Source organism: Nelusetta ayraudi, unplaced genomic scaffold, assembly GCF_046127955.1.
Source record: "Nelusetta ayraudi isolate G7.1 ecotype Tasmania unplaced genomic scaffold, CSIRO-AGI_Nayr_v1 ptg000005l, whole genome shotgun sequence".
Classification (NCBI taxonomy): Eukaryota; Metazoa; Chordata; class Actinopteri; order Tetraodontiformes; family Monacanthidae; genus Nelusetta; species Nelusetta ayraudi.
In genome coordinates, this window is record NW_027466055.1 from 7,727,094 (window position 1) to 7,754,991 (window position 27,898).

General features: G+C 48.3%; 2 protein-coding genes across 4 annotated transcripts; one reads left to right on the forward strand and one right to left on the reverse strand.

Moving 5' to 3' along the window:
* Window positions 1–2,866, forward strand: mars2 (methionyl-tRNA synthetase 2, mitochondrial). The gene is made up of 3 exons (XM_076011808.1): window positions 1–766; window positions 886–1,220; window positions 1,339–2,866. The coding sequence occupies exons 1-3, from the start codon at window positions 481–483 to the stop codon at window positions 2,509–2,511; spliced, it is 1,794 nt and encodes a 597-aa protein (XP_075867923.1). The 5' UTR covers window positions 1–480; the 3' UTR covers window positions 2,512–2,866.
* Window positions 2,714–27,248, reverse strand: med12 (mediator complex subunit 12). 3 transcript variants are annotated; one of them, XM_076011754.1, is made up of 42 exons: window positions 27,094–27,248; window positions 25,435–25,539; window positions 25,147–25,338; window positions 23,262–23,421; window positions 22,978–23,153; window positions 22,368–22,478; window positions 21,830–22,102; window positions 21,527–21,673; window positions 21,226–21,325; window positions 20,996–21,132; window positions 20,251–20,382; window positions 19,132–19,258; window positions 18,764–18,993; window positions 18,582–18,641; window positions 17,804–17,977; window positions 16,707–16,851; window positions 15,839–15,957; window positions 15,265–15,408; window positions 14,956–15,119; window positions 13,555–13,686; window positions 13,086–13,458; window positions 12,435–12,555; window positions 11,718–11,828; window positions 11,515–11,628; window positions 11,277–11,413; window positions 10,213–10,392; window positions 9,864–9,935; window positions 9,586–9,749; window positions 9,229–9,390; window positions 8,882–9,083; window positions 8,265–8,374; window positions 7,970–8,105; window positions 7,311–7,460; window positions 6,834–7,199; window positions 5,973–6,111; window positions 5,669–5,883; window positions 5,464–5,538; window positions 4,900–5,129; window positions 4,618–4,813; window positions 4,115–4,426; window positions 3,274–3,355; window positions 2,714–3,143 (listed from the first exon to the last, which is right to left on the reverse strand). In XM_076011754.1, the coding sequence occupies exons 1-42, from the start codon at window positions 27,193–27,195 to the stop codon at window positions 3,106–3,108; spliced, it is 6,615 nt and encodes a 2,204-aa protein (XP_075867869.1). In that variant the 5' UTR covers window positions 27,196–27,248; the 3' UTR covers window positions 2,714–3,105. The 3 variants fall into 3 exon arrangements, with proteins under 3 accessions (XP_075867869.1, XP_075867877.1, XP_075867886.1); XM_076011762.1 differs by having other exon boundaries at window positions 4,618–4,786; window positions 4,888–5,129; XM_076011771.1 differs by lacking the exons at window positions 2,714–3,143; window positions 3,274–3,355 and having other exon boundaries at window positions 4,314–4,395; window positions 4,608–4,813.
* Between the last annotated feature and the right edge of the window lie 650 nt (window positions 27,249–27,898).

A 27,898-nucleotide genomic window follows, 5' to 3' on the forward strand; every position in this document is an offset into this window, starting at 1 on the left:
AAAACTTCTCTGAAAGGTTCGTCAGTAATGTTACGGCAATAACGCTGTCAACAACAACATCGGATAAGGTGGAGAAAATGCAGATAGTCCTCGGATGCCGATTGGATGTTTGCGCTTCCCTACGTAGACACAATGCCGTGTTTTAATTGGACGTAAGACACGCGTACAGAACCCGGAAGCAGCTCTAACCTTGGCGCATGTAAAAACACTCTCGACGCCTATTGCGCTATAAATATTGAACAATTCAGACGTCTTAGCTGTTAATTTCAAAAAATAAATATTTGTTCGGTTAGAAGCTACGTCTCCAACTCAGCTGCCGGAGGTAGTTTGTGAGTTTATTTCGTGTGTTGTCCTACCTGACAAGAAATGATTGGGCTTTAACTCAACACTCATGCTAAGCAAAGCGCTAGCATCCGAGGTGTCACCTGCTGCAGCTGTCCGTGTCAGGAAGCTCATGTCCTCACGGCCGCTCGTTCAGTTATGAGGACCTCCTTTCCGTTCGTTAATAGAGTCCGTAGGGTTGTCTGCAAACCTCAGCAAAGTCGTGTTATCTCACCGGTAGCAGCTCCATGGCAACATCTGAGAGTCGTCGCGTTGAGACACACGAGCACGCGTCCCTGCCAAGACAGCGGGAGTTCCTACGTGACCACCCCTATCTTCTACGTAAATGCGTCTCCTCATTTAGGACACTTGTATTCAGCTGTGATCGCTGACTGCTTCCACAGGTACAAACTACTTCGGGCATACGACTCAAAGTTTGCTACAGGTAAAATACACAGTGGCTTTGTTATTTATTATGATTTAACCTGTGTCAGCTCTCAAAAACTGTATCTGCCATTAGTTTCCATTGTGTAGATAATTACAGCTATTGCTTTTGTTCCAAAGGCACAGATGAGCACGGACTGAAGATCCAGCAAGCCGCTGAAGCTGCGGCCAAAGACCCCCTGACCTTCTGCACCAACGTGTCTGGCAGATTCAGACACCTCTTCAACAGCTGCAACATTTCCTACACGGACTACATCAGGACCACCGAGCCTAGACACCGTCGGGCTGTGCAGCATTTCTGGTCGCTCCTCTGGGACAAGGGGCTCATCTACAAGGGCAGCTATGAAGGCTGGTACTCCACCCAGGACGAGAGCTTCCTCATGCCGACGCAGGTGGCCGACGCTCTGGACTCATCAGGGAAGGAGGTCAAGGTATCACTGGAGAGTGGCCACAAGGTGAATCGATAATACTTTCAACTTTTAAATACTTTTACGAATCTTGAGCTTCAAACTGAGGTCCAGGGAAGCTGAAGTTTTACCCCACTGCTCAGGGTTTCTCCTCTCCGTTCTGCAGGTGGAGTGGATGAAAGAGGAGAACTACATGTTTCGCCTGTCTACATTTCGTCTCCCGCTGCTCGACTGGCTCAGGGGAAATCCGCGGGCGGTGCAGCCCGAGCGTTTTCACCAGGCTGTCGTGCAGTGGCTGCAGGAGGATCTTCCTGACCTCTCCGTGTCCCGCCAGAGGAGTCGCCTTCAGTGGGGCATCCCAGTCCCCGGGGATCCTGAGCAGACCATCTACGTGTGGCTGGACGCTCTGGTCAACTATTTGACGGTCGCTGGTTACCCTGGTGGCCATGACCGGTGGGACGGCGTCCACCACGTCATTGGAAAGGACATCTTGAAATTTCACGCCATCTACTGGCCATCATTTCTCCTGGGAGCCGGACTCCCGTTGCCAAAGGCCATACACGTGCACTCTCACTGGACCGTCGGAGGGAAGAAGATGTCTAAAAGTCTGGGCAATGTGGTGGATCCTCTGGAGCGCTCGCGCACGTTCACGACTGACGGCCTGAGGTACTTTCTGCTCCGTCAGGGGGTCCCAGACTCGGACTGCGACTACACCGAGGACAAAGTCCTGAAGCTGCTCAACGCAGAGCTGGCCGACTCTCTTGGCGGCCTGTTGAACCGTTGCACCGCTCCGGCGCTCAATCCAGGTCAGGTCTACACCCGGTTCTGTTCCCAGTCCTTCCCCAGAGAACCAGGGGGCCAGGCCGCGGCCGAAGACTACCGCATGTTGAGCTCGGTGAGGAGTCTCCCGGCCGCGGTGGAGCAGCACTTTGAGAGCATGCACGTCTACAAAGCTCTGGAAGCCATCAGTGCCTGTGTGAGGCAGACCAACGGGTTTGTCCAGCGCCACGCTCCGTGGAAGCTGGACAGGACAGACGTGAAGGAGCAGCGATGGCTGGACACCGTCATCCACGTCTCCCTGGAGTGCCTGAGGGTTTATGGGACACTCCTGCAGCCGGTGGTGCCGGAGATCTCCGACAAGTTGCTGCGCAAACTCGGCGTCGCCAAGACGGCGAGAAGCTGGGCAGATATCAACTTCCTGCCGAGGTTCCAGGGATTAGACTGTCCTCGCGAAGGACGAGCGCTGGGATCCGACACCGGAGTGCTTTTCGGTCGCTTGGAGAGGCAAAATGTAGATTCACACAAACCAAAGAAAAACAAAAAGGCATCCAAATTATGAGGAATTGTATTTTTTATGTGCATTAAAAATGTTCAAGCAGATCGCTCTGCTCAGACTGAAGCAGTTTTTGAAGTTTTATAACCTAATTTAACGGCTTTGATGTGATTTTTTTTTTTAGATTGTTTGTGTCCACTGATTCTCACTTCATCTCAAAGTTTTTTAACTCTGTCCTGAGGCTGCCAACACAAGTATGAGCCATAACAACTGACATAAATTTTTAATGAGAAATACACGAAACTGAAAAAAATTGTACAAATTGAAATAAAATTAAAAAAAGGAAGAATGCATTATTTTTTCAATAATTTCTGTTGTTTTTTTTTTGTTAAGTTTTTTTTTTTTTTTTTACATAGACTTTCCATCATGACCGATGATCCGTCAGCTTCAGCCGTGAGACCGCTTATTTTAACTTTCCATGATTGCACGACTGAAGGCGTAAGCATCTCATCAGCATTTCCTCGGTGGGATTCGTCCGCTCTGGTCCTTCGCACCTTCAACAGTCAGACCTTCGCACTGCCGACGCTAGGCAGGACACTGGGCTGAGCACAACTGGGCTGAGCCTCTTCTCCACACACACACTACTACAAACAAGCACGATCAGTAATAAGAGTTGGTGTTCTGTCCTGGTTGTGAATCTGGAAAAAAAAAAGAGAACATTTTATTATGGATGAAAACCTTCACTATTCAGTTCAGAAAATACAAACACTGAGCAGAAGTGGGAAGGTGTGTGGGGTTGGGGGTGGTTTGGGGGGGGTGTTGTCTTACTTGAAAGTTGCTGCTGCAGCTGTCTGACCAAGGCTGCAGTCTGTTGCTGCTGCTGAGTCTGCTGCATGCCCTGTCGAGGGAACTGCAACACAGAAAGACACATCAGTCAAGCACAGCAGTCTGCAAACTTTTTGACTGGTGGGGCCACAATGGGTTCTACAATTTCACCAAGTGGATGGACCAGGAGCAGAGGGATGGAGTATTTGGACACCCACCTCATAGGAGAAAAAATATATAATGGGATATGTAGAAAATGTATATTAATGTCTATTGAAAATGAAAAAAAGCGTTACAACAAAAATGTGCATCTCTGGGGCCCCAGATATTCAGCTCTTTATTGAAATGACTTCTATTACTATTTTATGACATACTTACAATTAATATAATTTTTTAAAGTTCAACGGGCCAGATTTAAAAGCTTAACGGGCTAGAAGCCCCAAATTTGACGTGGCTGTGTCTTGAGGGATCCCGATCCCGAACCTGCAAGTGGCCCCATGTCTCTAGGACAAAGTTGACTTTTGACCCCATGGACTTGCATGGCATTAGGGCAGTGGTTCTCAAACTTTCTCTGTCACGCCCCACCTTGGAGCAAGAAAACTTTTCATGTCGAGCAGTGTTTTTCTTAGCTACAACCTACTGAACACTTTTTGTTAAATTTAACATTAACTGATCTTATTTATCGTTTTATCTGCTGCAGGATCAGATTGAGTTGCCTGTTTGGTTCACGCACACACACACACACACACACACACACACACACACACACACACACACACACACAGGCTAATGGAGTTCATCTCTGTCGGCACTCCAACAGGAAGCAGCGTGAACGTGCACCTACCATGGGTTGCTGTGGGGGAAGCGGCTGCATGCCCAGGCCCTGGTTCTGTGCCTGGCCTGGCGGCGCCACCGCTGACACCTGCTGCTGTGGCTGCTGCTGCTGCTGCTGCTGCTGCTGTTGTTGCTGTTGTTGCTGTTGTTGCTGCTGCTGCTGCTGCTGCTGTTGCTGTTGTTGCTGTTGTTGCTGCTGCTGCTGCTGCGGGACCTGCTGTTGCGGAGGAACCTGCTGGGCCTGAATCTGCTGTTGCTGCTGCTGCTGCTGTTGTTGTTGTTGTTGTTGTTGTTGTTGTTGTTGTTGGACCTGTTGGGCCTGCTGTGGAGGTAGAAACCCAGAAGGAGGAAATAAATGGTTTAAAACTATACGGTAATAAAGGTCTTATCATACTATTATTACTCTGCATATATATATATTTCTGTACATGCAAAAAACACAATTTATATTCATTTGTCCAAAGATAAGTTGGATAGTTTGATGACCAATATTATATTATCAGAATGGCGTACTCTGAGTGCTTGTTGTTGTCTGATGTACTGCTGCTGTTGCTGTGCTGCCTGTTGCTGCTGCTGTTGCTGTGCTGCCTGTTGTTGCTGCTGCTCCGCCAGCATCTGGTTGGGCCGCAGGCCTGGATGGCCGCCCTGGGCTGCCATGTGATTCATGCCGTGCATGAGGGGAGTCTGTTGAAGGGGCTGGTGGGGAAACCTGACGATTATAGGGGAGGAAAAAAAAAAGTCAGCGGGCAAGTCGTCAAGTTTGAGCTCACAGCACCATGCCAGTAAGATACCAACCTCTGTGTGTTCTGCATATTGTGTGCATAGCCTGGAGCCTGCTGGTGGACGTAACCACTGGGCCTCTGCGGAATTTGCCGCAGAGGATCCACCACAGCCGGGTTGGTTCCGGGATGGGATCCCTGGAAATTTTGGTTCCCGTAGGAGGAGGGGACTATACCTCCACCCTGGGATGGATGCTGCTGGATTCCCATGTGCGATCCATATGTTGTGTAGCCCTGAGATATGTTCTGAGCAGTGACAAGTGAGACAAATTCAGTCGCTAGAAGTGAGACAATTATCCATTCATTGATAGTCTTCAAGCTGAGTGTGTGAACGAAACTCTTATGTATGTAAATAGGAAGTAATAAGAATAACTGACAGTCGCAAATGCTGGCATTGTGTAAAATCCTTTTTCAAAAACTGACGCAACATAATCCTTCGGCATCCTCCTATTCCATTTCGGATTTAAAGAATTATTATTATATTACTATTTTTATTTATTTTAGTAACTTTTGTTTGTATCTGAAATTGTCCGAAATAAAGTTTGCATTATAAGACAAAAGAAAAAAGAAAAAGACGTACCTGAGATGCTTGCATGGAAGTGTACGGTTGGTTTGGTGTTATCTGTCTGATCTGTTGGCCAATCAAGGTATGATTCTAGAAAAGACAAGTGAGAAAACAGCAGAGGTTAATTATTGGGCTGAAAAATGGGAAAAATATGAGAGTTGCTTTGTATGTGACGCAGCGGCCCTTTATCAACCAGCCAGTTGCCTCCGGAGCGACTCACCAGCCGGGCCTGGAGCTGCTGCCTCAGCATCTGGCCCTGCGGCATGGTGGGCTGGGGCTTGAACCCCATCTGGTACTGCTTGTCCAGTCCAATCATGCCCGGCATGTTTCCCTGTATGCCCGGCATCATGCCGGGGTAGCTGGGCCGAGTGTGCATCATCTTGTTCATCTGTGGGTTGCGGGCGGGTCGGTACGGAGGTTCTAAACCTGGACCCCCTGCAGCGGAACGAATGATTGAAACTTTCACTCTGTGGAAAAAGCTCCTCAGGGGCGACGATGGCGAGAAAAACCTGTTTGCATCTCACCTGGCGGTAGCGGCTGGTTCTGCGTGTACATGCCCATGTTCTGCTGCCCGTAGGCGAGCCGGCTATACGGATGGCTCGGCATCAGCTCGGGAGGCATGTTAGTGCTGTAGGTGACGCCTGGTTGACGGTTTACAAAGTCCTACGAAGAGTATGAAAGGTCAAGGGTGGGGTATTTGGAGATTTTGAAGAAGAAACAGCGACATCAAGTGGCTACGTTTTAGATTGCAGCGACTTTCACTCTCCCCTCCCCCTCCTGAGCTTGCCAGTCCCCTCCCCCTCCTAAGCTTGCCAGTGAGCTACGGTGGCCTGCACACCCAAACCTGCAGCAAAAAAATCCCATTGGCGCGAACAGCTTTTCCCCCATAGGCTGCAGTATAAAAATAAACGCCTTTAAAAAAGCTGACAGGATGACTGTGAATTCAAATGCGATTCATGGCAAAATTTTCTATTGCAGATTTTTCAGTTATGGTCTTTCAGTTTAAAAAAAAAAAAAAAAAAGATAAAGGCCAGAAAATCACCAGAAAGGTTTATTGCCAGCGTGACGTCACAAGGTCATAAGAATCATTGTGAATGGCCAAATAGATCATGTGCGTTACAGAGGCATGATGGGAAGTGACACTGGACTCTGGGTGGCCGCTTATACATATACGAGAACTGTTTTAAGGGTATGAAAACCAAAGTACTATAACTGCAATATAGCGATTATACACTTTTACTAATGTATTTATGGGCACTATATTGAGCTTTTACCAATATCAAAATCATAAATAAAGCCAAATATTCCACACGGGACCTTTAAATGCAAATTTGTAGCTCAAAAACAGACATGAAGAAAGTCCCGCATCGAAAAAAGACTCCCACCTCAGTCTTGGCGGATGAATTTTTCTTCTTCTTGTTTGATTTCTTCTTGTTGGAGTCGGGGTGCACGGCGGGCACGCTCTTCTCCGGCTTCACCGCCTCCATCATCTTCTTCTCCGGCTCCTGGGAGACGGGGGTCAGCGGCTCCTCTTCCTCTGGCGGCAGGGGGAGCGGCTCCAGGTAATAGCTGCACGGCTTGGGCTTCAGGTGCGTGTGGTAGAGCAGGAAGCGCTGCTGCTCCTCGAATTTGGTGACCTTCCGATCGACGCGCACCGTGCCGAACCAGCCCCAGGAGAGAGGCGCCGAGTGCTTGAGGCCCTCGAAGACGTCCCAGGGGGAAATCTTCTGCTTGGTGGACACTTGAAGGCCCTGACAGAACGACAGAGAGACGGGACGCCGCGCCGTTACAAACCAGGCGCTCCGGATCTGCGACCCAGCAGCGCGAACGTCGCGGCGGCAGCCGGTGAACGATTCACGTACCTCCTTCTCGAAGCCGGCGATCTTGTTGCCCTTGGTGTCGATGAGGGAGCCCTGCGGTTCACAGGTTATGACGTCGCGGGTCTGCTTGGGCAGCGGCAGAAGCTGGCGGACCTTATCCAGGCTTTCAGACTGCCGGTCTCCGAGCTCTTTCTGTGGAGGAGAAACACCAAATATTTTTATATTTTTTCTCTTTTTAATATGTTTTCTCTTTTTGTTTCAGCCATCGCTCTGTTTTTAGTCAGAGTTACAATTGTGTGCAGCATTTATGATTATTATTATTTGTGTTGATACTTATGATTGTGGTTATTAGCACCACAATCCACACCAAAGTACAGTTTGCAGGAGAAGTTATGAATGAGTTTCTTTTCTTTTTTAAATTCATTACAGATTTAAAATCAACATGTACAACCCACATTTTCTCAAATAATAAAAAAAAATAAATAAAAATCTTAATAACTTCACAAAATGAGCATTCTTTCAGTTAAGCACAATTTTCCATAAGTTTAGCTGAGCTGGCTTTTTTTGCCCCAAATCAAGTATTCACAATTAAAGGCAGAGAGACGTAAGGAGTTTTAAGATGCAGCTAGATCAAAAAATATATATATTACTAAAATAAGGAGTGCAAAAAAAACAGAAGAAAACTCATGAGCTGTTTTTACCCTGAGCTTCTTGACCAGGTTCATGTAGGCCCTCTTGTTCTCCTCCATGCTGCCCTGAGAGATGCTGGACATGTCGGCAGCCAGCGTGCCGTTGATGAGCACACTCAACATGTCTAACACCGTGGTGAAGAGCTCGCTGTCAGAGAGGGAGTGAGGGAGAGATAGACAGAGAGCGAGTGAGAGGAGGATCAAGTGAGCCGTTCAGCTCGGATAATAGTCACTGGAGTATCGGCTGCTGAAATAACACGGTGCGTATGTTGTCGGAGGCGGCGGCCGGCCGTCGGAAGACACTCACTTGTTGGACTGCATGTCGACGGTGCCGCTGCTGATGATGTCGAGGAGCAGCACGGCCCACTCGGTGGTCTGCTGGGTGCTGCGCTGCACCGTGTCAAACATGCCGCCCACCTGGCGAGGACGGCAGGGAGAGAGAGAGAAAGAGGGGGAGAGAGAGAGAGCGAGAGAGGGAGAGAGGGAAAGAATGAGAGTGAGAGAGAGAGAGAGAGAGAGAAAGGGAGAGAGAGAGAGAGAGAGAGAGAGAGAGGGTGCTCTGTTAAACACTTGACATGTGCGAAAAAGGCAGGTTATATTTGTTTAGAGTTACCTGCATGACCATTTGTTCTACTTGTCTCCCTCTTTGGAATGATACATGCAGTATGTATTTTTCTAACAACATTGACGTGTCTACAATAAAACGCCTTTTATTCATCCCACATTGGGGAAAGTTCACTTTTGGAATGACCTGTCGACTGCATTGTTTGTCATAATCTATTTGAGGAAAATTCTTCAATCAAAATATTTGGATAAAAAAACAAAAAAAAAAAACAACAACCCACAGTTGACACAAGGTCACCGCAACTTTCCATTGTTTTGTTTTTTTTGGAGTGCAGTTTAATGGCCGGGAAAACATCTTACGAGGTTCAGCCGCAGTTTCAGGGCCTCGTGCATCATCTGCTTGGCCTTGCAGTCGTCCTGGTACTGGTCTTCTCTCCAGTTGGCCACGATCTGCTGCAGCTGGCTGTACAGGGAGGTGAGGAGGCCCTCCCGCTGCTCGTCCTGGCCCTTCAGGCACGTCAGCACCAGAGACAAGAAGGGCTGCTGGCTCAGCAGAGACATGCTGTGGGAGGAGAAGAATCAAAGCAAATCAAAAATAATAACACTGACGTGCGAGAAACGTTAATGAGCTGAGCTGGGCTGAGCTGGTGGCGTCACAGTGGTTCAAGTCAGTCTTATTCAAAGCAAACAGGAAAAATCGGACTCGCCTCTTCTGTTTCTGCCGGTCCCTCTCCTTGCGTGAGGAGGAGCCCAGGTGCTGCCCCTTCTCCAGCTCCTCTCCTGCCGCCTTCAGCACGTGGCCCTGGACCGAGGTGGACAGCTTGGCTATCAGCGGAGCCACCAGCCACACCCCCGACCGCTCCGACGAGCTGCAACCCAGCAAAGTCACATTTAGACGTCGCTGGATAAAAAACGTACCCAATGGCCGAGGGGTCGCGCTTCGATTCACAGGTAGAGGGGAAATAAACAACGGAGCAGGAGACCTTTCAGCCCCTGCCTGGAGCTGCAATCTTCTGCTGCGGCTACAAAGTGTGCAGGAACAACAAGCACAAACTGACTGGCACCTTAAAATTGGCTTCATCTTGCTGGCAGTGCTGTTGCTGTTGGAGGCGGAGCCCCCCTGGGCAGCGGCGCCGTTCCCTGAGGGGTTATTGGAGTTCATCTCAGCCGACTTCTGGAACACCTCGATGGTCGCCTTGGCGATGTTCTCCAGCAGCGAGTAAAGCTCCTGTTGGAGGGGAAAAAAACAACGTGAATTTCCAATAATCAGATTAAGAGCGCGGCCAACAAAAATTCCTGCACACTACAAACAGGCAGAATGTTGCGGAGAGGAGGGACTTGCATTGTTTGTGCTCTGTTTGATCATCAGCTGCAGCTCAAGGGACGACTGCCTCATCGTCCACTGGTCCATGTTCTACGGCATAGGAAGAAAAAGAAGAAAAAATTGTCTTATAAAATAAAACAACCGCATTCTTTTCGCAATCCCAAATTCAGGCAGCAGAGGGCAGAAAAACCTCACAGTTGGGATTCAACAGTCGATATGTAAAGCATTTAAGTCTTCTCAACGCCTCTTCAGCTGGATCGACTGTTTCGATCTTAGAAACGCTCGAACAAATGAAAAGACACAGACAGACAGACAGACAGACAGACAGACAGTCTGTGTTGCGTGTGCGAGTGCCGCTGGTCTGCACCTGCAGGATGCGTTTGATGCGCTGCCTCTGGGGGTTGTCGCCGTCGTCACTGTCCAGCTGGCGGTGCGGGTAGCAGATGAGCTGCAGCAGACGCTGGGCCTGGATGTTCACCAGCACCGGGTCCTGCAGGGCGCTGCTGTCCTCCGACAGGGACTTCAGGCAGCGCTCTCCGACCCACTCCTACTCGACGGGCGGGGGGGGGGGGAGACGGTGAAGAGAACGTCAGCGATCCTCAGGCAGGTAAACGGCGTCAAGTCATAAGTCATGCGTGCAGGCGAGTGTTGCCTCACACTGGGTGGAAGGTAATGAAACAGAGCAAAGGAGTGTTCTTTTTTCCCCGCCAGAGTCGTGCTGGGTGGAAAATGTGTTTATATTCTCTTGAGGTCTTTCTCTCCCTTCAGTCCGCTGAGCAAACCGCTGGAAACCTCTCAGCTCGGAATATTAAAGAAGTGAAAGCGACAATGTGGCGCAAAATCATTTCAAGCCTCTTTGGCTGGACTCACTGCATCTGGGGATATTTATGTAGCATTTTTCTCTCTGTATATGGATATCTGCGTGGTATATGCATATATTATACTAGATCATGTTATATTATGTAATATTGTGTTATATTATATTTATATTTTTAGGATATGTATGTCGTATTTTTATAATTAGATGTATATATAGGTATTTATGGAATGTATATATATTATGTATTAATATGGGCGTTTATATCTTCCGAATTTCGATGGATATCTGTGTAGCAATATTTTGCTTGTTTTTGCTTTTTATTTTTATTATTTGTATTATTATTTCTTTCTTTTTTATGTACAAATTGTTGCATATATACATTAAAAAAGTGTGCTAATACAACCAATCGCAATGAAAATCGGCGAGATAAATTAAATAGAGATGCAAACCACGGGTGTGTGTGTGTGTTCGCATTGTAGCTGCAGTTATTTTAATGTTCCATCGCTGGTTAGTTGAATAAAAAGCAGAGCGAATAATAACAGAGATGATAAGCAGATCTTCAATCAGGTAAAAAAAAAAACAACAACAGATTTTCAGCCTCACGTTCTCACCTGCTGGCAGATGGTCTTCAGAACGTACTTTGCATACACATCCAAACTGGCCGTTTCTATGGAAACGTTTCGGCCCTCGGAGATGTCGTCGAGGCCGGCGGGGTGCGACAGACCTGAGCCCCGCAGCTCCGCATCCCCTGAAAACAGCAAGAGGGGACAGTGAGAACCAGCTACGCTCCTCAATCTGAGACACTGCAAGTGTTAATTAAGAGTCAGAATGGCTGTTGAAAAACTTTACCTAGCATGAAGACGGCTTTGAGGACGGCAAACACGGCTCCGACAACTATGCTGTTCTGAGAGGCAGCCAGAAGGTGGCGATCGCAGGACGACCGGATGCCCACTGGACATTTATCTGCGGAGCCGAGACATGAGAGGTTAACGCAGGAAGACGAGAGTCATCGAGGTGAGCGGTACAAGGTGGAAGCCTGTGTGATCAAGTACCCGACTTCACGCCATCTTGAGGGACGGGGTTTCGCTGCGGCGTCTTGAAGAGGTGCAAAAGGATCCGGCAGGTGAGTCGGGCTCCCGGCTCAGAGTCTTGCTCGCTGCAGGCTGGGGTGGAGACACGAAACGGTTGGAGCAGATTGTAAAGTCTGTAAAGTCCATCACAACCTGGAAGCTGAAGGTTTGAAGTCGGCAACATCAGCAGAGCTGGACGTCAGAATTTGAGAGCAGACGACTGGAGCAACCAGAACCCAGGTTCACAATCCAGTAGAGCAGTGTTTCAGTTCTGCTGGACCGCTCAAACAAGCAGCGTCGTTACATCCAGTACCCAGTAAACGCTTTCACAAGGTGGGTTTAACAGCAGTCAGGTGGAAGTGTAAATTTCAGCGGCGCCGTTTGTTGCGAGCGAGAACAAACCAATTACCACAAGTAGGACCTGCTGGCATTTGGCTCGTGCAGGGGCTTTAGAAAACGGGCCAAACCTAAACGAGTGGCACGGCTGAGCTGGGGGCTTTGTTTCAGACCGGAAGGGGGAGAAGATTAAGCAGCAGAGAGAGGAGCTGAGTCAGTGCGGAGGGGTGGGGCGCTCCCCTGGCAAGTCCACGAAAGAAAGAGCAGCACCGAGGACGCGTGGAAGCACACAACGACCTTCACCTTCACCTTCAAAAAAAAACAACCAGAGTCAGGACGCAGCGTGACGAGAGACGAGCTCACCTGCGTTGAGGAGGGAGGGGATGGCCACGCAGCGGACCAGGTCCTCCAGCAGCAGGCACTGTCTGGCGATCAGGATGGCCACAAAGGTCGCCAGCGAGTCGTGGAAGGACAAGTCGCTCACCTGAAAAAGGGGGCACAGAGATAATTGAGGCAAGGAAATAGGAAAGTAGTGCAAAGAAACTAATAAAAGTGGGGAGGAATTGTATTAGAAGTACTTCAAGAGGCTGGGTTGGAGAAGGAAATCTATTGGATTGATGTTATTAAAATTGACCGCAGGGCTCGCAAAGATATTCCACCACTGCTGGAGATTAGGGATGAAACTGTACCAAGATCAGAAAAGTGTCTGAATCCTGATGCGGACATGTGACAGTTTGAAATTTCCTTCTTGCAGCCGCATTAAAGCAGATGGAAGTGGGAACGGCACGGCGCGTCCCATCAGCTCATCATCTTCTGGCTACGCCTGCTCATACAGATCGCGACGGAAGCGGCGGGGGACCGAGCGGCCGGCTTTTGTGAGAAATCGCAGACGCTACAGAGCTTCACGTCTGATGTGAAGAGGAGGCTGGCGGATGGAAATCCAATACATCTCCCGCCCTGCGTTCGGCGAAGGCGCGAGCCCTCGTCTCCCGTCGACCGGCAGGCAGAACTTACGTCGACGTTGCACAGCAGGTCGTTGAAGCCGCAGTTGCCGTTGTTGGAGGAGCAGCAGAGCGCCTTGAGGATGCCCAGCCACTCGGCGCTCAGCGAGCGGCAGTACGCCGTCAGCTCGGCGCACAGGATCCCGATGTCGTTGACCCTCTCGGGGTCGCGGTGGTCCACGCACACGTCCATCAGCACGTTGCACACGAAGCTGTAGCGGTTGGCCGCGCTGTCGTTGAGGATCTTGCCCACCACCGAGTGGTTGAAGTTGTGCGCCGAGGGGTTGGCGATGGCCTCCATCATGAACAGGGGGTCCCAGAGCATGTTGGAGTCGGACGGGTCGATGTTGCAGTAGATGGAGTTTTTCACCTTGGAGCAGAACTCACTGAGGGGGAAGTGAGGGGAGGGGGCAGTTTGGTCAGGTCTGCACGAACGCAGAGGGAGCGCGACGACGGTGCGTAAAGCTGCAGTTCTCTCTCACCTGAAGATCTCGCCAAACTTGTTCTTGAGGTGGCTGCAGGAGGTGTAGAGGTCGTACAGGTAGGCCAGGATGCAGCGCTCGGCCGAGGAACACTCGGCTGGGTTCACGCCGGACTTCACCACGATGCGCAACCTGGGAATAGGCGGGGTTAGAACGCAGATGTCACTCAAAGTGTTGTAAATTCCAGAGGGTTGAAGTTCCAGAGAGCTGTGAAGAACTTTTTTTGTTGTGCTTTCTCATCGGGCACCTCAGCGGGCAGCTAAGGGGTCCTTGAACCACTAACGGGCCTTTGCAGCTGTGCTGGCCCATGTTGGAATTGTGCTACCTCAGTTGAGATCTTCAAGCTATTAAATTCGGTCCTGTCTCGCTCTCCAACCGGAGTGTCTGTGTGGATGAAGTGTTCCCGCAGTTCATTGCCAATTACAGCTCTCACTCTCCGCAATACAAAGCAATGGGAAGCACTAACGTGAAGGGTCATCCTGGTGTCATGTTGTATGAAGAATAATAGATTTTTATCAAATAAAAAAAAAATCCACACAGGAGGTTTAAGGACGAGTCGATAGCTTTGTGAAAAGCCAAGACACAGAAAGTTGGCAAGTGAACATTAGCGTTGCTGTTGAAAGATATCAAGGAAACATTATCTCTTCCCCACCGTCTCTGTGCCTCACTTATGTTGCCAAAAACTCTCTTTTTTCTCCAAAAATCTAAAACAAATTTTTCAAAACGACCGGTTACTTGTAACAGGAAAAAAAAAAAAACAGAGATGTGGTTCTACAAGGAAAAAGCTTCTAACCAAATGTACTGGAACGGAAAAATAAAGCAAATATCTGAAAGGGCCACGTGGGGACAGAGGAGAACAAAGTGCACTTCAAACCACAGAAATTGAAACGGTTTCAGGCTACGAGGGAGAGTCGAACCTTTGAAGCGAACACATTACTTCAGCACAAACAGCAGTTGAAACTATATTCGCAGCATCAATCTTCCAGTCCAGGCTGGGAAACAAGTTACCGAACCCGTCAACAGCCTCTTCTTTTTTCCCCTTTCATTAGAAGGTGTTACATAAGCTTCCGTTGTCCAAAACACTTAATTTGATTAATCCGAGAGAACACTGTCATTGAATCTAGAGCAACGGCAGAAATTGTAGATCTTATTCAATTAGCAGCATCACACACAAATGATATCAGAGCTCCGAGAGCCAGGAGCACTTTAAATCCTAATGGAACACAGAATGAAACAAAGATTAGCTCATTTGTTGCTCTTATCTGGCTTTAAAAAAAAAAACTAAGCATAAATTCTCACTTTTATCAGCAGTCAAATGTAAAATATAAAATCGTTGGAATTTCCTACTAAGAACCCTCTGCGCAACTCGCCGAGATGGGGAGGCGTCGCTGAGTGACCTACCCGTCGAAGACCTGCGCCGTCTGCTCGGGGTTGAGGATGAGGCAGGAGTGGTACCTCCTCAGCACGGCCACGATGCACAGACAGAGGCTGGTGGTGTAGCTGCCCACCAGACTGGACGACTTGAGCAGCAGCTCGGCTTCCACCAGACTCAACTCATTCAGCAGCTGCAGGGACGACGACGACAACATCCATTTATACGCACAGTCACTGCATCAAGAGGCGATGCCGTCAACACACACACACACACACACACACACACACACACACACACACACACACACACACACACACACACACACACACACACACCTGAATGGCAAAGTCTATGAGGCCACTGATGTTGAGGGAGTACTCCATGAGGTCGAAGATGAACTGGATGTGCTGGACCAGCGGCAGGTGGTAGGACATCCCTAAGGCGAAGCTGGTGATCTGTTCCAGCACATTTCTGGACACCTGCACACGCACGAAATATCACATTTATCCACGGAAAACCTGCACAACTTTAAACCCCGCTGGAACTTCAGAAAGGCACTTTTATTAAACGCTGGCCCAAGTGGTTTGGACATGTTGGTGCCCTATGAATGGAAGAGCTGAGAGGTTGACTCTGTCTCGCTGAGCCTGACGATTTCTCTGTAATATTCAGATTTTATGTCCAATCTCACTGCCAGAGCTTTCTTCTTTCTTTTCACTCCCTCATACCTGCCGTTTCCATTGTGGTAAAAGTTTTCAAAAAGTTTTCCACTCCACCACAACCTGGCTCAGTTGGGGGTCCACATCAATCAAGCCAATGAAACGCGACTGAAATCACTGAATCAGTGTGTGCTCCAGTCTGATCGGCTGGTTAGGAACAAAGTGTAGAAGAAGAGCTGCTTCCTGCTCTCACCTGCGAGGTGACCTGGTGCTGGTCAAAGTGGGAGAGGTGCTGGAACTTGGAGAAGATATCCTCTGCGGTGGGGAAGGCCTCCGGCTTACTCCTTTTCCTCTTTTGTCCCTCCTCCCCTCCTGCGTCAGGAAAAATACCAAAAAATAAAAATGAGAGGCGTGACTCTGAGCAGGTCAGCGGTAATCACTTCCGTCTGCCGAGATGAACAACCGTGAAATCAATTCGGGCTTGAGCGCGTAATACACTGCCACGGGGCGACGGCAGGCGGAGGGGAAACAGGTTCGGCGAGGGAGCTGAAGGTCATCGGCGCGACGGTTACAGGAAGGTGACACAACACACTCGAAAAAAAAGTACATAATTATTAAGCCGAAAATCATTTTTGATCCGTCCACGCGTATCTGAGATAAAAACGGATGGGAGCAGATGAGAACCATTAGCATAGAAATTGGACGGCGCGAGGGCGGGGTGATGTAACGGCCCCTCATGCCGAGGAGAAGAGGAGGAGGGGGAGGAGGAGGAGGAGGAGCGCTGGCGAGGGGGAGTTATCAGGGGGCTGCCCGCTGCAACAGGCACAGCGACGCACACGGCGATCGGGCTTCACCTGAAGAATGTTTCGCAAACGCTCCGATCTCTCTCTCTTAACGCCACACACACACACACACACACACACACACACACACACACACACACACATGGGTGCATGCGCAGCCTTATACAGGAAGGGAAAAAAAACCCAAGCAGGGACAATTATGGAAAAAAAAAAGGAAAAGAAGGCCAGCGGATAAACTGCGATGGGGATGTGACAGCGGGGCGAGAGAGGGGAGGGGCCACCGGTCAAAGGCTAAGAACAACAGAGTGGAAGCTTTACCCGTCTCCGCCATGCTCTTGCGGTTGAGAACCTTCAGGATGTCTTTAGTGATTTTCTTGATGGTGTGCCGCGCCTCGTCCCTCAGCTTGCCCACGCCGTACAGGACCACTAACCGCTGGTTGCACTCGTGGCTGGCGCTCTCCTCCTGGAGGCCACAGAAAGACAAAAAAAACAAACCCAAAATGAAACACCTTATATTAGAACACATGTAAACAGTTCAACAGCATCTTGTTAAAAAGGAAAAAGTGCAACTTAGTTCCATTATATCGGGGGTGATACAGCTGTTGAATTAGTAATATTTTTGGATTGCTCCACTTTTGCCAGTGAGACAAAATCCAACCAATAAAAACGATATAAGATAGACAGCAGTTTTTGCAGGAGGCTGCAAACAGAAGGCTAAATACGCAGATTCCCAAAAATCAAAATAAACTGAATGTCTGACACATGCAGTTTGCATGACTACGACTCTGGCACCCAGCAACTCTGTCACATGACCTGCATGAGCACCACCAAGACCCAGGTTTAGGCTTTTCCACTAGAATGTCGCACTGCAGTCCTAATTAGAGTAATTTCTATGCAAAGCTGTGGCAGCAGCCTGCCATCTGCAGCGCTTCATGCAAAACCGGAGCCGTCCACAGTCAGGACCGTTTCTTTCACCACATTTTAGCACTCTCTGACTATTTTTGCTCGATCGGTGAAGAACAATTGAAAAAATATGAACATAACACAGTGGTTCTCAAACCTTCTCTGTCACGCCCCACCTTGGGGGAACAAAATTTTTCATGCCCCCCCCCTCCCCCGAAATGTGGGACGAGAAGCCCCAAATTTGACGTGGCTGCGTCTTGAGGGATCCCGATGAACCTGCGAGTGGCCCCATGTCTCTAGGACAAAGTTGACTTTTGACCCCATAGACTTGCATGGCACATAACGTGACTGAAAAGAAGCAGGAAGATGTATTTGCTTATTTAATCCTACCCCTTCTCCACGTACAACCTGTTTTTTTCCTACATACTCACATACAGTTGACCAATGCCAATAATAGGAAAATAAATAACCTTGTAAATATCTATGGGTGCGGGGTGAGGTGGTGGTCTTACCTGAGGGATAGGGAAGTGGGTGGCGTACTGGATGTGGCGAGGCTGCTCGTACACCTGGGGGAAAGCGGGGTCCATGCATTTGTCTTTGCACCCGGCCTTGCTGTCCTGCTCCGGGGCCGTCTTCTCGGGGGAGGGGCTTCCCTTGGACTCACAGTGCATCGGCGGAGAGAACATCTGGCGCGGAGGAGAAGGAGACGGCGGTGACAAGACGCAGGCACGCGCGGTGGATTCCTGATTTTTCAACCGAACTTCAGTGTACAACAGATGAGATTAAAGGGGCCGTTTACACAGACTTTTTTTGAAATGTGCGGACAAATTCGAAAACGCTCTCGGAGAAATGGTGTTTACACAAAGCCACATTCAAAAACATTCCCGTTCTTTTCCATAGAGTTTGCGTTCAAAACCGTAATCTAGGAATCTAGGAATCAGGATCGCTTGTTCTTTTCAAATAAGCCTCCATCCTGCACTTTATTGATTGTTGTGTACAAATATTGTATGTTTAATTAAAAGATTTCAATCCAATTTAAAAATTCAGTTTATTTCTAATGTCTATTGTAACAAAGCAGTTCAAACCATGTGAACCATTTCACTTTTTTTAAAAACCTTATCTTAAGTTATGATTTAGGACTACTGGCGAGCCACTGGCCTGTAATGGTCATGGCCCCCAGGCACTGAGGGCGGGGTGGGGTTAGGGGCGTGGGGGGTGCTCCCTTATTTTTCTGACTGAAAGTTGGCAACACTGGGAGCGACTGACATAATCGTGATTCAACGTGCGCACCTCGTCAAAGTTTGCGCTGGAATTGTGATCGATCTCCATGGACTCGGACAGGCCGGTATCCTGAAAGACAAAAAAAAAAGAAAACAAACGGCGTGGCCGTGTTAGCGCCCCCCTCTGGAGAGCTCGCTGACTCATCGCCGTCCGCGGCGCCCGCTGCGACACCGAAACCCCCCTCGACGTGCCTCGTTCTTGCCGTTGCTGCCCGCCTCCTGCTCCTTGCGCTCTGACTCATCCGAGGGCTCGTCGCTGGGGGAGCGCGGGCGCGGCAGGTGGGAGTCCAGGGCCAGGTCACCGCGGGAGATGAGGGTGCACATGTAGATGTTGTGGGAGAAGACGTCGTGACGGATGAGCTCGCAGAAGAGCAGCACCAGGTTGGAGAACTCCACGCGCTCGCTCTCGTTCCCCGGCTCGGCTGCGTGACGAGAAGGAGGGTTTGAATAATTTAACGTCGGGGCTCCCTCGGCAAACGGCTCGGAATAAATATGCACTGGCTGATGAAATGAGAAGTTATGAGGATCAGATAAGAGTCTGACACATCGCGGGGACTCACTCAGCGTGGGCGCCTGGGTGTCGAGGAACTGCAGCAGCACGTCCTGGAAGACGGGCAGAGTGGCGGCGGAGAGGGAGCCGGACGACACGGAGCCCTTCTCGTCCACCACCTCCGACTCACCGCACCTCTGCGGCCACCACAACACAACACACAACACAACGCTCAGTGGAGGAGACGCTCCAGCTGTTCGACGTCATACTGAGGATTCCCGTCAGTGGTGCTTGCTGTATTCATTTCCAGGAGACTAGTGTTCACACACGCAACATTTTTCTTATTTAGTGCCATTGTTAAGAGTGCGCTTCTTTCGTATTTCTAAAAGAAAATTGGTTGGATGTAGCGTTATTCTAGACTATTCCTGCTGCTTTTTCTATACTGTGAATGTTGTTTATTGCTGTAGAAGGGTTAAGTTAGGACAACTGGACTTGTTCTTGCAATCCTGACTTAACCCGTTCACCTGAGTTAACCTGAGTTAACCCGTCCAGTTGCCCTACCTTGACCCTTCTACTTTAAGATGACCTGGATGACAGTGAATTTTCACAGACATGTTGTTCTGCACGATCTCTGGTAAGCACTGCCACTTTTATATTTCACTGCACATCCTATGAACATGTGACAAATTAAGTCTTTGAATCTTGAATCGAGATTAAAGGTAAACAATGAAAAAAACTGCATGGTCTAAAATAAACAAAAATTAACATTTAAGATGAAAATGTGACTCATAACAAAGACGAAAATGTTACTTTCTGTTTCCAGCACCTTGGATTGGCAAACAAAGCTGCTTAGTCACATAATTACTATGTACAAAGAGGTAATTAACCACAACTACTGATTATCTGTGTTGGTAGTATCAATGTTCCACAGGTCCCAAAGGCAAAAGAAGCAAAGAACAGACATTTCTCATGTATTTTTTAGGAGGCTTCGCTTTCAGCCTGAAGACACATTAATATTCATATTATTATTATGGGACCGTTCAGACTCATTTGCCAGTTGGACAAAACGCAGCAACCCCAGAAAGCGGAGTGGAAGACTGCCACTGCGACTCGGCCAAGGAAATGAAGAAAACACCTGCTCTCTGCGGCCCAGTGGACAAACAGAACCGAGAGGAGGCGCGGCTCCTACCTCTGCCTCGATCTCAGCCTGCCTCTTCTCCAGCAGCTTGGCCACCACCATGGCTCTGTGCCGGCCTGAGCGCTTGCAGGACACGGCCCACTCGCACAGCAGGGTCACCACGGCGTCGTCGTCCGGCGACATCTGGGCAGGAAAATATCGAAATGTTGCCGGAGATTCCCACAGGTTTGAAGTGTGCGTGTGGCGAGAGCCGCTGAGCCTGTCTGGTATCACCCACTGGCACTGAAATGGCCGAGTATATGTTGGGCTGCTGGAATTAGCAGCGGCGCTGTGAGCCTATTTTCCCCTGTCTCACCACCTCATTTCTTCACCCTGAGCCTTTCTTTGGCTTATGGGGAAGATTGTCCAGAAAAAAAAAATATTTATAGACAGTGGCAGAAAGTTAAGAGGAAAAAGAACATCATAAAACAACAATAATTCAATGGTTTATGCAGTTTCATGTGGTCACTGGCCAGGCTTCCAACTTCAAGTTGCCACAACTATGAATCACAAGCCAGCCTGGCACAAAGAGCACATCCAATAACTATTGCAAAAATAAGGACAGCTTCTCTATGCTGGACCTGATCCCACTGGTAAGCCATGATAATTAGCAAGATTTCCTGGCAGCAGCCAACACCATGAGTGCTGTGGTGCCTTCAAATAAAAGTGATGTGTAAAAAAAAAACAACAACAGGTATTTTGAGCACTTTTGCTCTGATTTAGATCACAAACCTGTACGGAAAGAGAAAGTCCTCACCTCATGGCCGTCTTTACTCTGACCAGACCCGAATATCCTATTGTACAGTAAATCCAGCGAGTTGTTAAAGTCAGACTTCTCGAAGCTGTGGCTGTCCAAGACCTCCAGGGTGTGGAGAACCCTCCCGATGGTGAAGCCTGGCGACAGAGCAAGATGAAATGATGAGAAAAAAAAAAAACATCGCCGCGAGCCACTTCAGGGTCGTGTGCCGAACAAAGCGCCGCTCTCACCTGCAGTTGTCTCCTGACACTTGTCAAACGACCACCTGAACTCCACCGCCTGGCCTCGCTCCTTCACTTGCTCCTCCACTTCCCGCAACTTTGCTCGGACCTGACGAAAACAGCGAGGAAACATCTGGTTTTCATCCTCTGGAGCTTTTTAAACCAGCCAAATGTTTAAACCCCCGCCGTGTCTGTTCTAATATGTGGGAGCATCTGATTTATTGCCCTTTTCCCTGCTTCCCTCCAAGTGTCTGAACCTTGAATGTGACGGGAAACGTCAGCGTTTTCTATCTTTGGTGAAGTGAGGTACCTGCTGCGTGAAGGGAGTGTTACCCCCCGGCATTGGCAAACTGGAGGGGGCGATGGGCAGGAGGTCCAGGGGGGATCCAGTTTTGTTCCTGCAGTCTGTGAGGGAGTAATGCCACACCAGAGCACTGGGACAACACAACACGATGGTCTGACGTGACAATGACAGGGACACACAACAGGAAGGGGACAGAAGAAAAAGATTTATACGTGAATTTTCCAAACTTTTTTTTTTATCCCGAAGAGAGAAAATTTGCTCGTAGGGGAAATTCGTTGGTCATCCGTTGGGGGAAAACCATAACCGTACCTGCAACATGCAGCTGAGGCCAAACACCAGCGGCCTGTGCTGGGGACAGATGTAGAAGTCGGTGAAAGGCGTCTGCGCCTGGTTCCCGCCAGCCGGCTGCGAGGTCGGGGTGGCGGGCAGCGCGTTGCCCTGCTGCGCCAGGATGCCGTGGCCGGGGTGGACTCCCGTGACCGGGCCCAGGCTGCCGTCGCTCAGCAGCAGGTTGAGGCGGCGCGTGCAGAAGTAAGCCAGCCGCCGCGACAGGTAAGCCGACTGCACAAACTCCCCCGAGTACTTGAAGGACGGAGGAGAGGAGCACAGCGTTAGCCCGCGGCGCTTCCCGAGTCCCCTCGCATCAGTCAGGTTTGGAAATAGACCAAAAATGAAGAGGTGGAGGAGGGGGGCGGGGGTCCCAGTGGGATTCACTTAGCAAAGGTCAATACTGCTGAAGCACTGAGCTGGATGAGGACAAGTTTGATGGCCGTGCGGGGGAGAGCGCGCGCGTGCTTGTGTGTGTGTGTGTGTGCGCGTTGGGGAAAAGTAAGGAGGGTGAACAGACCTGAAGTAAGAGGGGTAGGAGAAGTCGGAGGAGCTCGTCTTCACCCGGTCGCACCTTCTCGAAACACTCCAGGACCCACGTCAGGAACTCGTGTCTGTCCAACATGCCATCCTGAAATGAAGGCAAACATGGAATACATCAGTAAAAGACAACCATAACGTCGCCAATTTCAGTTTCAAAGGGTCATGTGGCCGTTGGTCACTCTTAAGAAGAGAGACATTGCTTTATTCAAATTCAATGAATCAATTGAACACAAGAAGAGAAAAAATGTTACAGGAAGGATATTTTTTATTTAAGTCTTCATTTCGAGTTTTAAGTTAAAATTTTGTGAATAAAGTCAAAATTTCATGAAAAAGACAAAATTGTGTGAATAAAGGCGACCTAAAAAAGACAAATTCTTGAAACGGAAACTTGGAAAAAAACAAAACAAAAAAAAAGGATCTTAATTTTTTCTCTTCTTGTGGCCCTAATCCTCTTCCGTACATTTGGTTACAAGCCCACTGAAAAACACAGCTGCTTAAACGTTAAATGCAACGACGCTTCCTTGAAAATTCCTCTGGACCTAGACCAGGCTCCTTCGGGTCGGAACGTTCTTCGCTTGTAAACCGACCTGGAACATGAACATGGCGAGCTTCTCGTTGTATTCCCACTGCTTCATTGCCGTGTCCACGTCGGGCGGCGTGGCCGGCAGCGGGGAGCTGCAGCCCTGGCTGGGGAACTGCCTGTAGAACTCTGCCACCTTCTGAAGTTGCTCCCACAGGTACTTGGTGATGATCTGGGTCCATTCTGCTCGACCACACCACAGGAGATACATCAGCGGCAGAGAACAGCGTTCGAGGAGAAACTCCCTCGGAGGAGGAACCATGACAACCACGGCCACCGTCAATCACTCACCTATACAGGGATCGATCACATGTCTCTTCTTGACTTTAGTCTCTGTGATGGCAGCGTGATAAGCACAAGTCATCTTTATCATCCAGGCCGAACGCATGACGGGTACCGAGTACTTGGCCAGGTATCCGAAAACTTCCTCTTTTTTGCTCAAGATGGGGACCTGCGACACAGACGGAGCCAGTGTCAGTCGCAAAAACAAAAACGCCGTCAGCTGCCAGACTCAACCGAGCGGCACTGAACGCAGCTCAGAGCAAATGTATGGACGGTCGGTGCTGCCGCAGACACAAACTCAAGTGTCAGCGCGAATCAATAGGTACAATACAATAAATGTTGCTTCGTCTGCAAAATAAATACCCAATATGGTTCTCTCTGTAATATTTGTTTTAGAAAGAAGTTGACAGTGAGCGAATTTTAATTGTGGGACTTTCTTATCAGAATCAGAATCAGCTTTATTGACCAAGTTTTTACATGCCAAACAAAGAATTTGACTCCATTTTTTTTCTCTAATTTGACCGAGGCAGCCATCCGCGGCGCCATCATTTATGTCACTTTCTCTAAAATTGAAAGCATGTTTAAACAAAAAAAAAAAAAAAGAAAATGTGGAGTTGAATGTGTAGGAGAGGAAAAACTGGTTATGTTAGAAAAAACTGAAACAAATATCAAGGGAGGCTGGACTTGGAACCAGTGCAAAAACTACACGGAAAGGCACTCTAATTCTTTATTTAGTATATTTGTGATAGAACAATCTTTTTTTCGGGCTTTTGTAAAGCATTCACAAAGAAAATCATTTTGAGAGTGGCGAAATAGTAGCCTCCAGTAAAAACAAAAAAATTGTTTGTTTTTTTTTGGGGGGGGGAAACATCATAATCATAAACCAGTTTCCTACCAACACAATCAATCCCCAAGGACTTCATACTTCCAAACAACACAAACATGCAAAAGAAAATAAATAAATAAAAATGGACGTTTCCAAAGGAAGAAACGATCCGTTAATTCTCCGCTTGGGTTCGTGCTTTTGTTAAGCTGAAATCAATCTTTCAGAGACATCACTCCAACCACTGGCATTCATTTTCTCTTGGCAGCGCTCATGCAGATGTTATCCGTCGTCCACTGTTGGCAGAAAGAGTAGATTGAGCCTCACAAGAACAAGACAAGCTCTGCTGGACGGAGCCGGCCGGGCGCTAGTGCAGCAAATCCAGGAGCCCCGCGGGCGGGTTAACACAACATAGAGGCTCCTGGGTGATTGAAGAATAGACAGAATGGAATAGAATTCTCCGTCATTCTGACCTTTTCGTCTCCTCACGGCCCAAATAACTCTATTGTCTGCAGAACAAACCAGTGGTATCAAGCTTAGCGTTTTCTCTTTGATTACTTTAAGAAAAAAAAAAAAAAATTCCATCTCCTCCTCCGCCCAAACATAACGCGCCATTTTCACGGTACGCCACGTCCGGCGACGTGTAAATGCGAGAGAGCGACACTTTTGTTTTATAACTCTATGTTTAGGTGTTTCAAATACTCTGTTTATTTTTTTATTGTGACATTTAGGTTTAGCACAATTCTAGGTATAATGGAAACACAGCTATTGATGGGCTTCCCCCGAGTTTTTCCCTCATTATGTCTGGAACACACAATCCATTCCTTCCAAAGCTCCAAACTCAGAATTCTGAGTTGCACCGAGGGCAACGCTGGCTGCCCATTAACCACACAGACACCCAGCAGCCAGGGCCGGAGAATGAAAAGCACCCTGACTGACATGTGATCACTTTGAGACACGCACCGTCTACAAAACGCGAACCGCATGAGCCTTCTTTCAGAGGCCTGGGAAAATGGCCGAACCAGAGGGAAACTCGAGCAGCGTAACAAAGCTTCATGAAGACTTGATCACCTTTTTTGCCAGCTGTGTGAGAGGTTTGGTCCCTGCCAGATCTGTGAACCAGTTGTTGATGGAGCTCTGCGACCTCGCCGTGACCAGCGAGAAGTTATCCTTCTGGTTGACCTGCGGCTTGCGCTTGCCTGTGTCCGGGAAAGTGTTGTAGCGCAGTTTCTCTGCGATGATGCTGCTGAAGTTGGAGCTGATCTGAAAAGGCGGTGAAGCAGACGACGGCGGTGAGGGATCGAGACGAGCGGAGGACACTGGGCATGCGCGCACGCACCCGCAGGGTCGATGGTTTACCTTTGAGGGGTTGAAGTTGACATTTTTGGCGCTGCCGTGTTCGTCGCCGGACACGGCCGGCTGGTTGTTGAATCCCTGCTTCACATTGAGCGCCGTCAACTCATCCTGAAAGCAAACACACGTCAGTTTCCGCCGAAAGGGTAGAAACATCGCTAATGAATGCAGATACGCTACAAGTCAAAAGTTTGGACACACCATCTCATGCAAATTTTTTTCTAATCTTTACTACTTTCTACACTGCAGATAGATACTGAAGCCAGATATGTGTTATTATTCAGCAAAGAAAAACACGTTTAATAACTTGAAATATTCTTTTTATGAAACATGGTTATTTTGAAGAATTTAAATATAAAACGTGTTTGAGTTATTTCACACTTTCATTGTTTCCTACATAATTCCATGTGTGTTCATATGCAGTTTTGATGCCTTCAGTGAGAAGGTGCAATGTCAATTGTCATGAGAATGAAAGAAAAGACATTAAATTATTAGGGTGTGTCCTAACTTTTGACTGGTAGTGCATGCAAATGTTTAAAATCGCGATAAAAATCACCTCCATGTGTCATCCCTTGACTATCAGCCTGTCACATTCAATGGTGAATTTGAATTTTCTGCTAAAACTGAAGATTTGTTGCACCTTTCGAAAAGTTTGGAAAGGGAAAAATCCAAGGCTGTCCTGGAGGCCGGAGCAGACACCTGGCTGGGAGTGTCAGGGACTTATCTGTGTCCTTTGTGACATCACAAAGGGATGTGTACGAAACATCTTGCACATACACACGATCTAAAAAAGTGCAGCAAGTCAAAGCAGGAATGACATTTTCTCAACAGGCTAAAACACATCATATTTTACTTTGTTTATTGGGTAAATTCAGCAGAGTACTGGACTCATTACAACAAAAATACATGCAAATATGAGAAGATGTTTTTTGTTGCTGGATTCTAAGAGCAACTATGTGCTTAAACTGTGCTGTTGCTCTCTGTCGGGAACTCAGTGGGTCGCTGAAACACTGTGGACATCTGCAGCACACACACACACACACACACACACACACACACACACACACACACAACCCCCCCCACCCCCCCCCCTCCTCCTGAGGCGACTGAACCCGTTTTCCATCAGATCAACATATCCGTCGGTTACCAACATACCAGGATCCAGAACGGTTAAACTAACCGTCGACCCTTTGATCAGTCAGAACGTCGACAATTTCACCCTTTTCATATATATAAAAAGGTCGCGAAGGTTAGCTGCGCAGGTTGGTCATCGTTAGGTTCAAAACATCAAGCTAGCAAAATCCAGAAGCAAAAAAAATAAAATAAAATAAATGAGAAAGACAAAGCCGGTTGTTTCAGACCAGACCAAACACGGACAGGGGAACGTTTTAAAGTGGAATTCATCCGCCACCAACCAGCTTCAGGAACTCTAAAAACAAAGTGGTTGTTGCACCCAAGAAAAGGCTGTCGGTCGGTTGGTCGAGCAGCACTGACAAGTCGCTACTGCTCATTGTTATTACTAGGCCCCAAATGGTCTGGAGAGCTCGCTAAACTGGCTAGCGGCTGTTAGCTGCCACCGCTTCTTGCCTCTTTTCACTTTTCCACACCCGAAACGCGCTGTTGCGCGTTTTTTGTGCGTGCAGCGCCGACATCGCGAACACTCACTTCTTTCTGCTTCGGATCCTGCGGGTAGACGTCCGGAGGACCGAGCCTGGGCCTCTTTAACGGCCGGTGTTCGTAACTTAGGATCCCGAAAGCAGCCATCATCCAGCGGCATCACACAGGCAGCCAGGGATTTCCTCCTTCGGCTGCCTGCACTGAGCTACAACAACGAGAGCCACTTCCGGCTTGCGCACATCCCCGACCTTCAAAATAAGGGGCCCGCGTATGCGTACGTTGACGATTATTGTGGGTTTTGCACAAGAAATACCCCATTAAGTGAAGGGAAGAAACAAAAAGTTCAAACTAGTGAGAATGAACTTAACAAATCACGACCGTTCTGTCCTTTGTTGGATTCTAGGTGAAATTCCACAGTTGAGCTCCATCACTCGCCTTCAAAGCCAATTGCATAGCGTCACATCAAAATGTGCTCTCGTGTTTTGTGTCCATCTACCTCAATATTCACTTGAATAATGGCAGAAAAAAGAGACAGTTCCCTGGGTGTCTTCGCCATCCTTGGAAGCACATTATGATTTTTTTTTCATAAGTCTGTGTTTGTCTTGTGAGTTAAATTGATTCATGACCAAATCGTTTTTCAGATATCTTCAGCTTCCATGACCAGTTAAATTATTAACTCTCTGTATAATTTCTTATTATGTGAGTTTTTGCGCAAATTAAATTATTAGTAGTAGTGCGATTAACAACACTTGCTGTTTTTCAAGCCAGTTGAAGATAGTTTAGTAATCAAATTAAGAAATCAGTGGGGGGGGGGGGGGGGATCTACAAATTCTAAATCACCTTCTCATAATTG

Excerpts from the sequence above, each read along its gene's own strand:
- mars2 (XM_076011808.1), top strand. The coding sequence starts at position 481 with ATGAGGACCTCCTTTCCGTTCGTTAATAGAGTCCGTAGGGTTGTCTGC. Across the intron at positions 767-885 it reads CGACTCAAAGTTTGCTACAG|GCACAGATGAGCACGGACTG; the intron begins GTAAAATACACA and ends TTTGTTCCAAAG. Across the intron at positions 1,221-1,338 it reads CACTGGAGAGTGGCCACAAG|GTGGAGTGGATGAAAGAGGA; the intron begins GTGAATCGATAA and ends TCCGTTCTGCAG.
- med12 (XM_076011754.1), bottom strand. The coding sequence starts at position 27,195 with ATGATGGCTGCTTTCGGGATCCTAAGTTACGAACACCGGCCGTTAAAG. Across the intron at positions 25,540-27,093 it reads AGGATCCGAAGCAGAAAGAA|GATGAGTTGACGGCGCTCAA; the intron begins GTGAGTGTTCGC and ends GTTTGCTTTCAG. Across the intron at positions 13,687-14,955 it reads ACGGCGCAGGTCTTCGACGG|GTTGCGCATCGTGGTGAAGT; the intron begins GTAGGTCACTCA and ends GCCTATTCCCAG.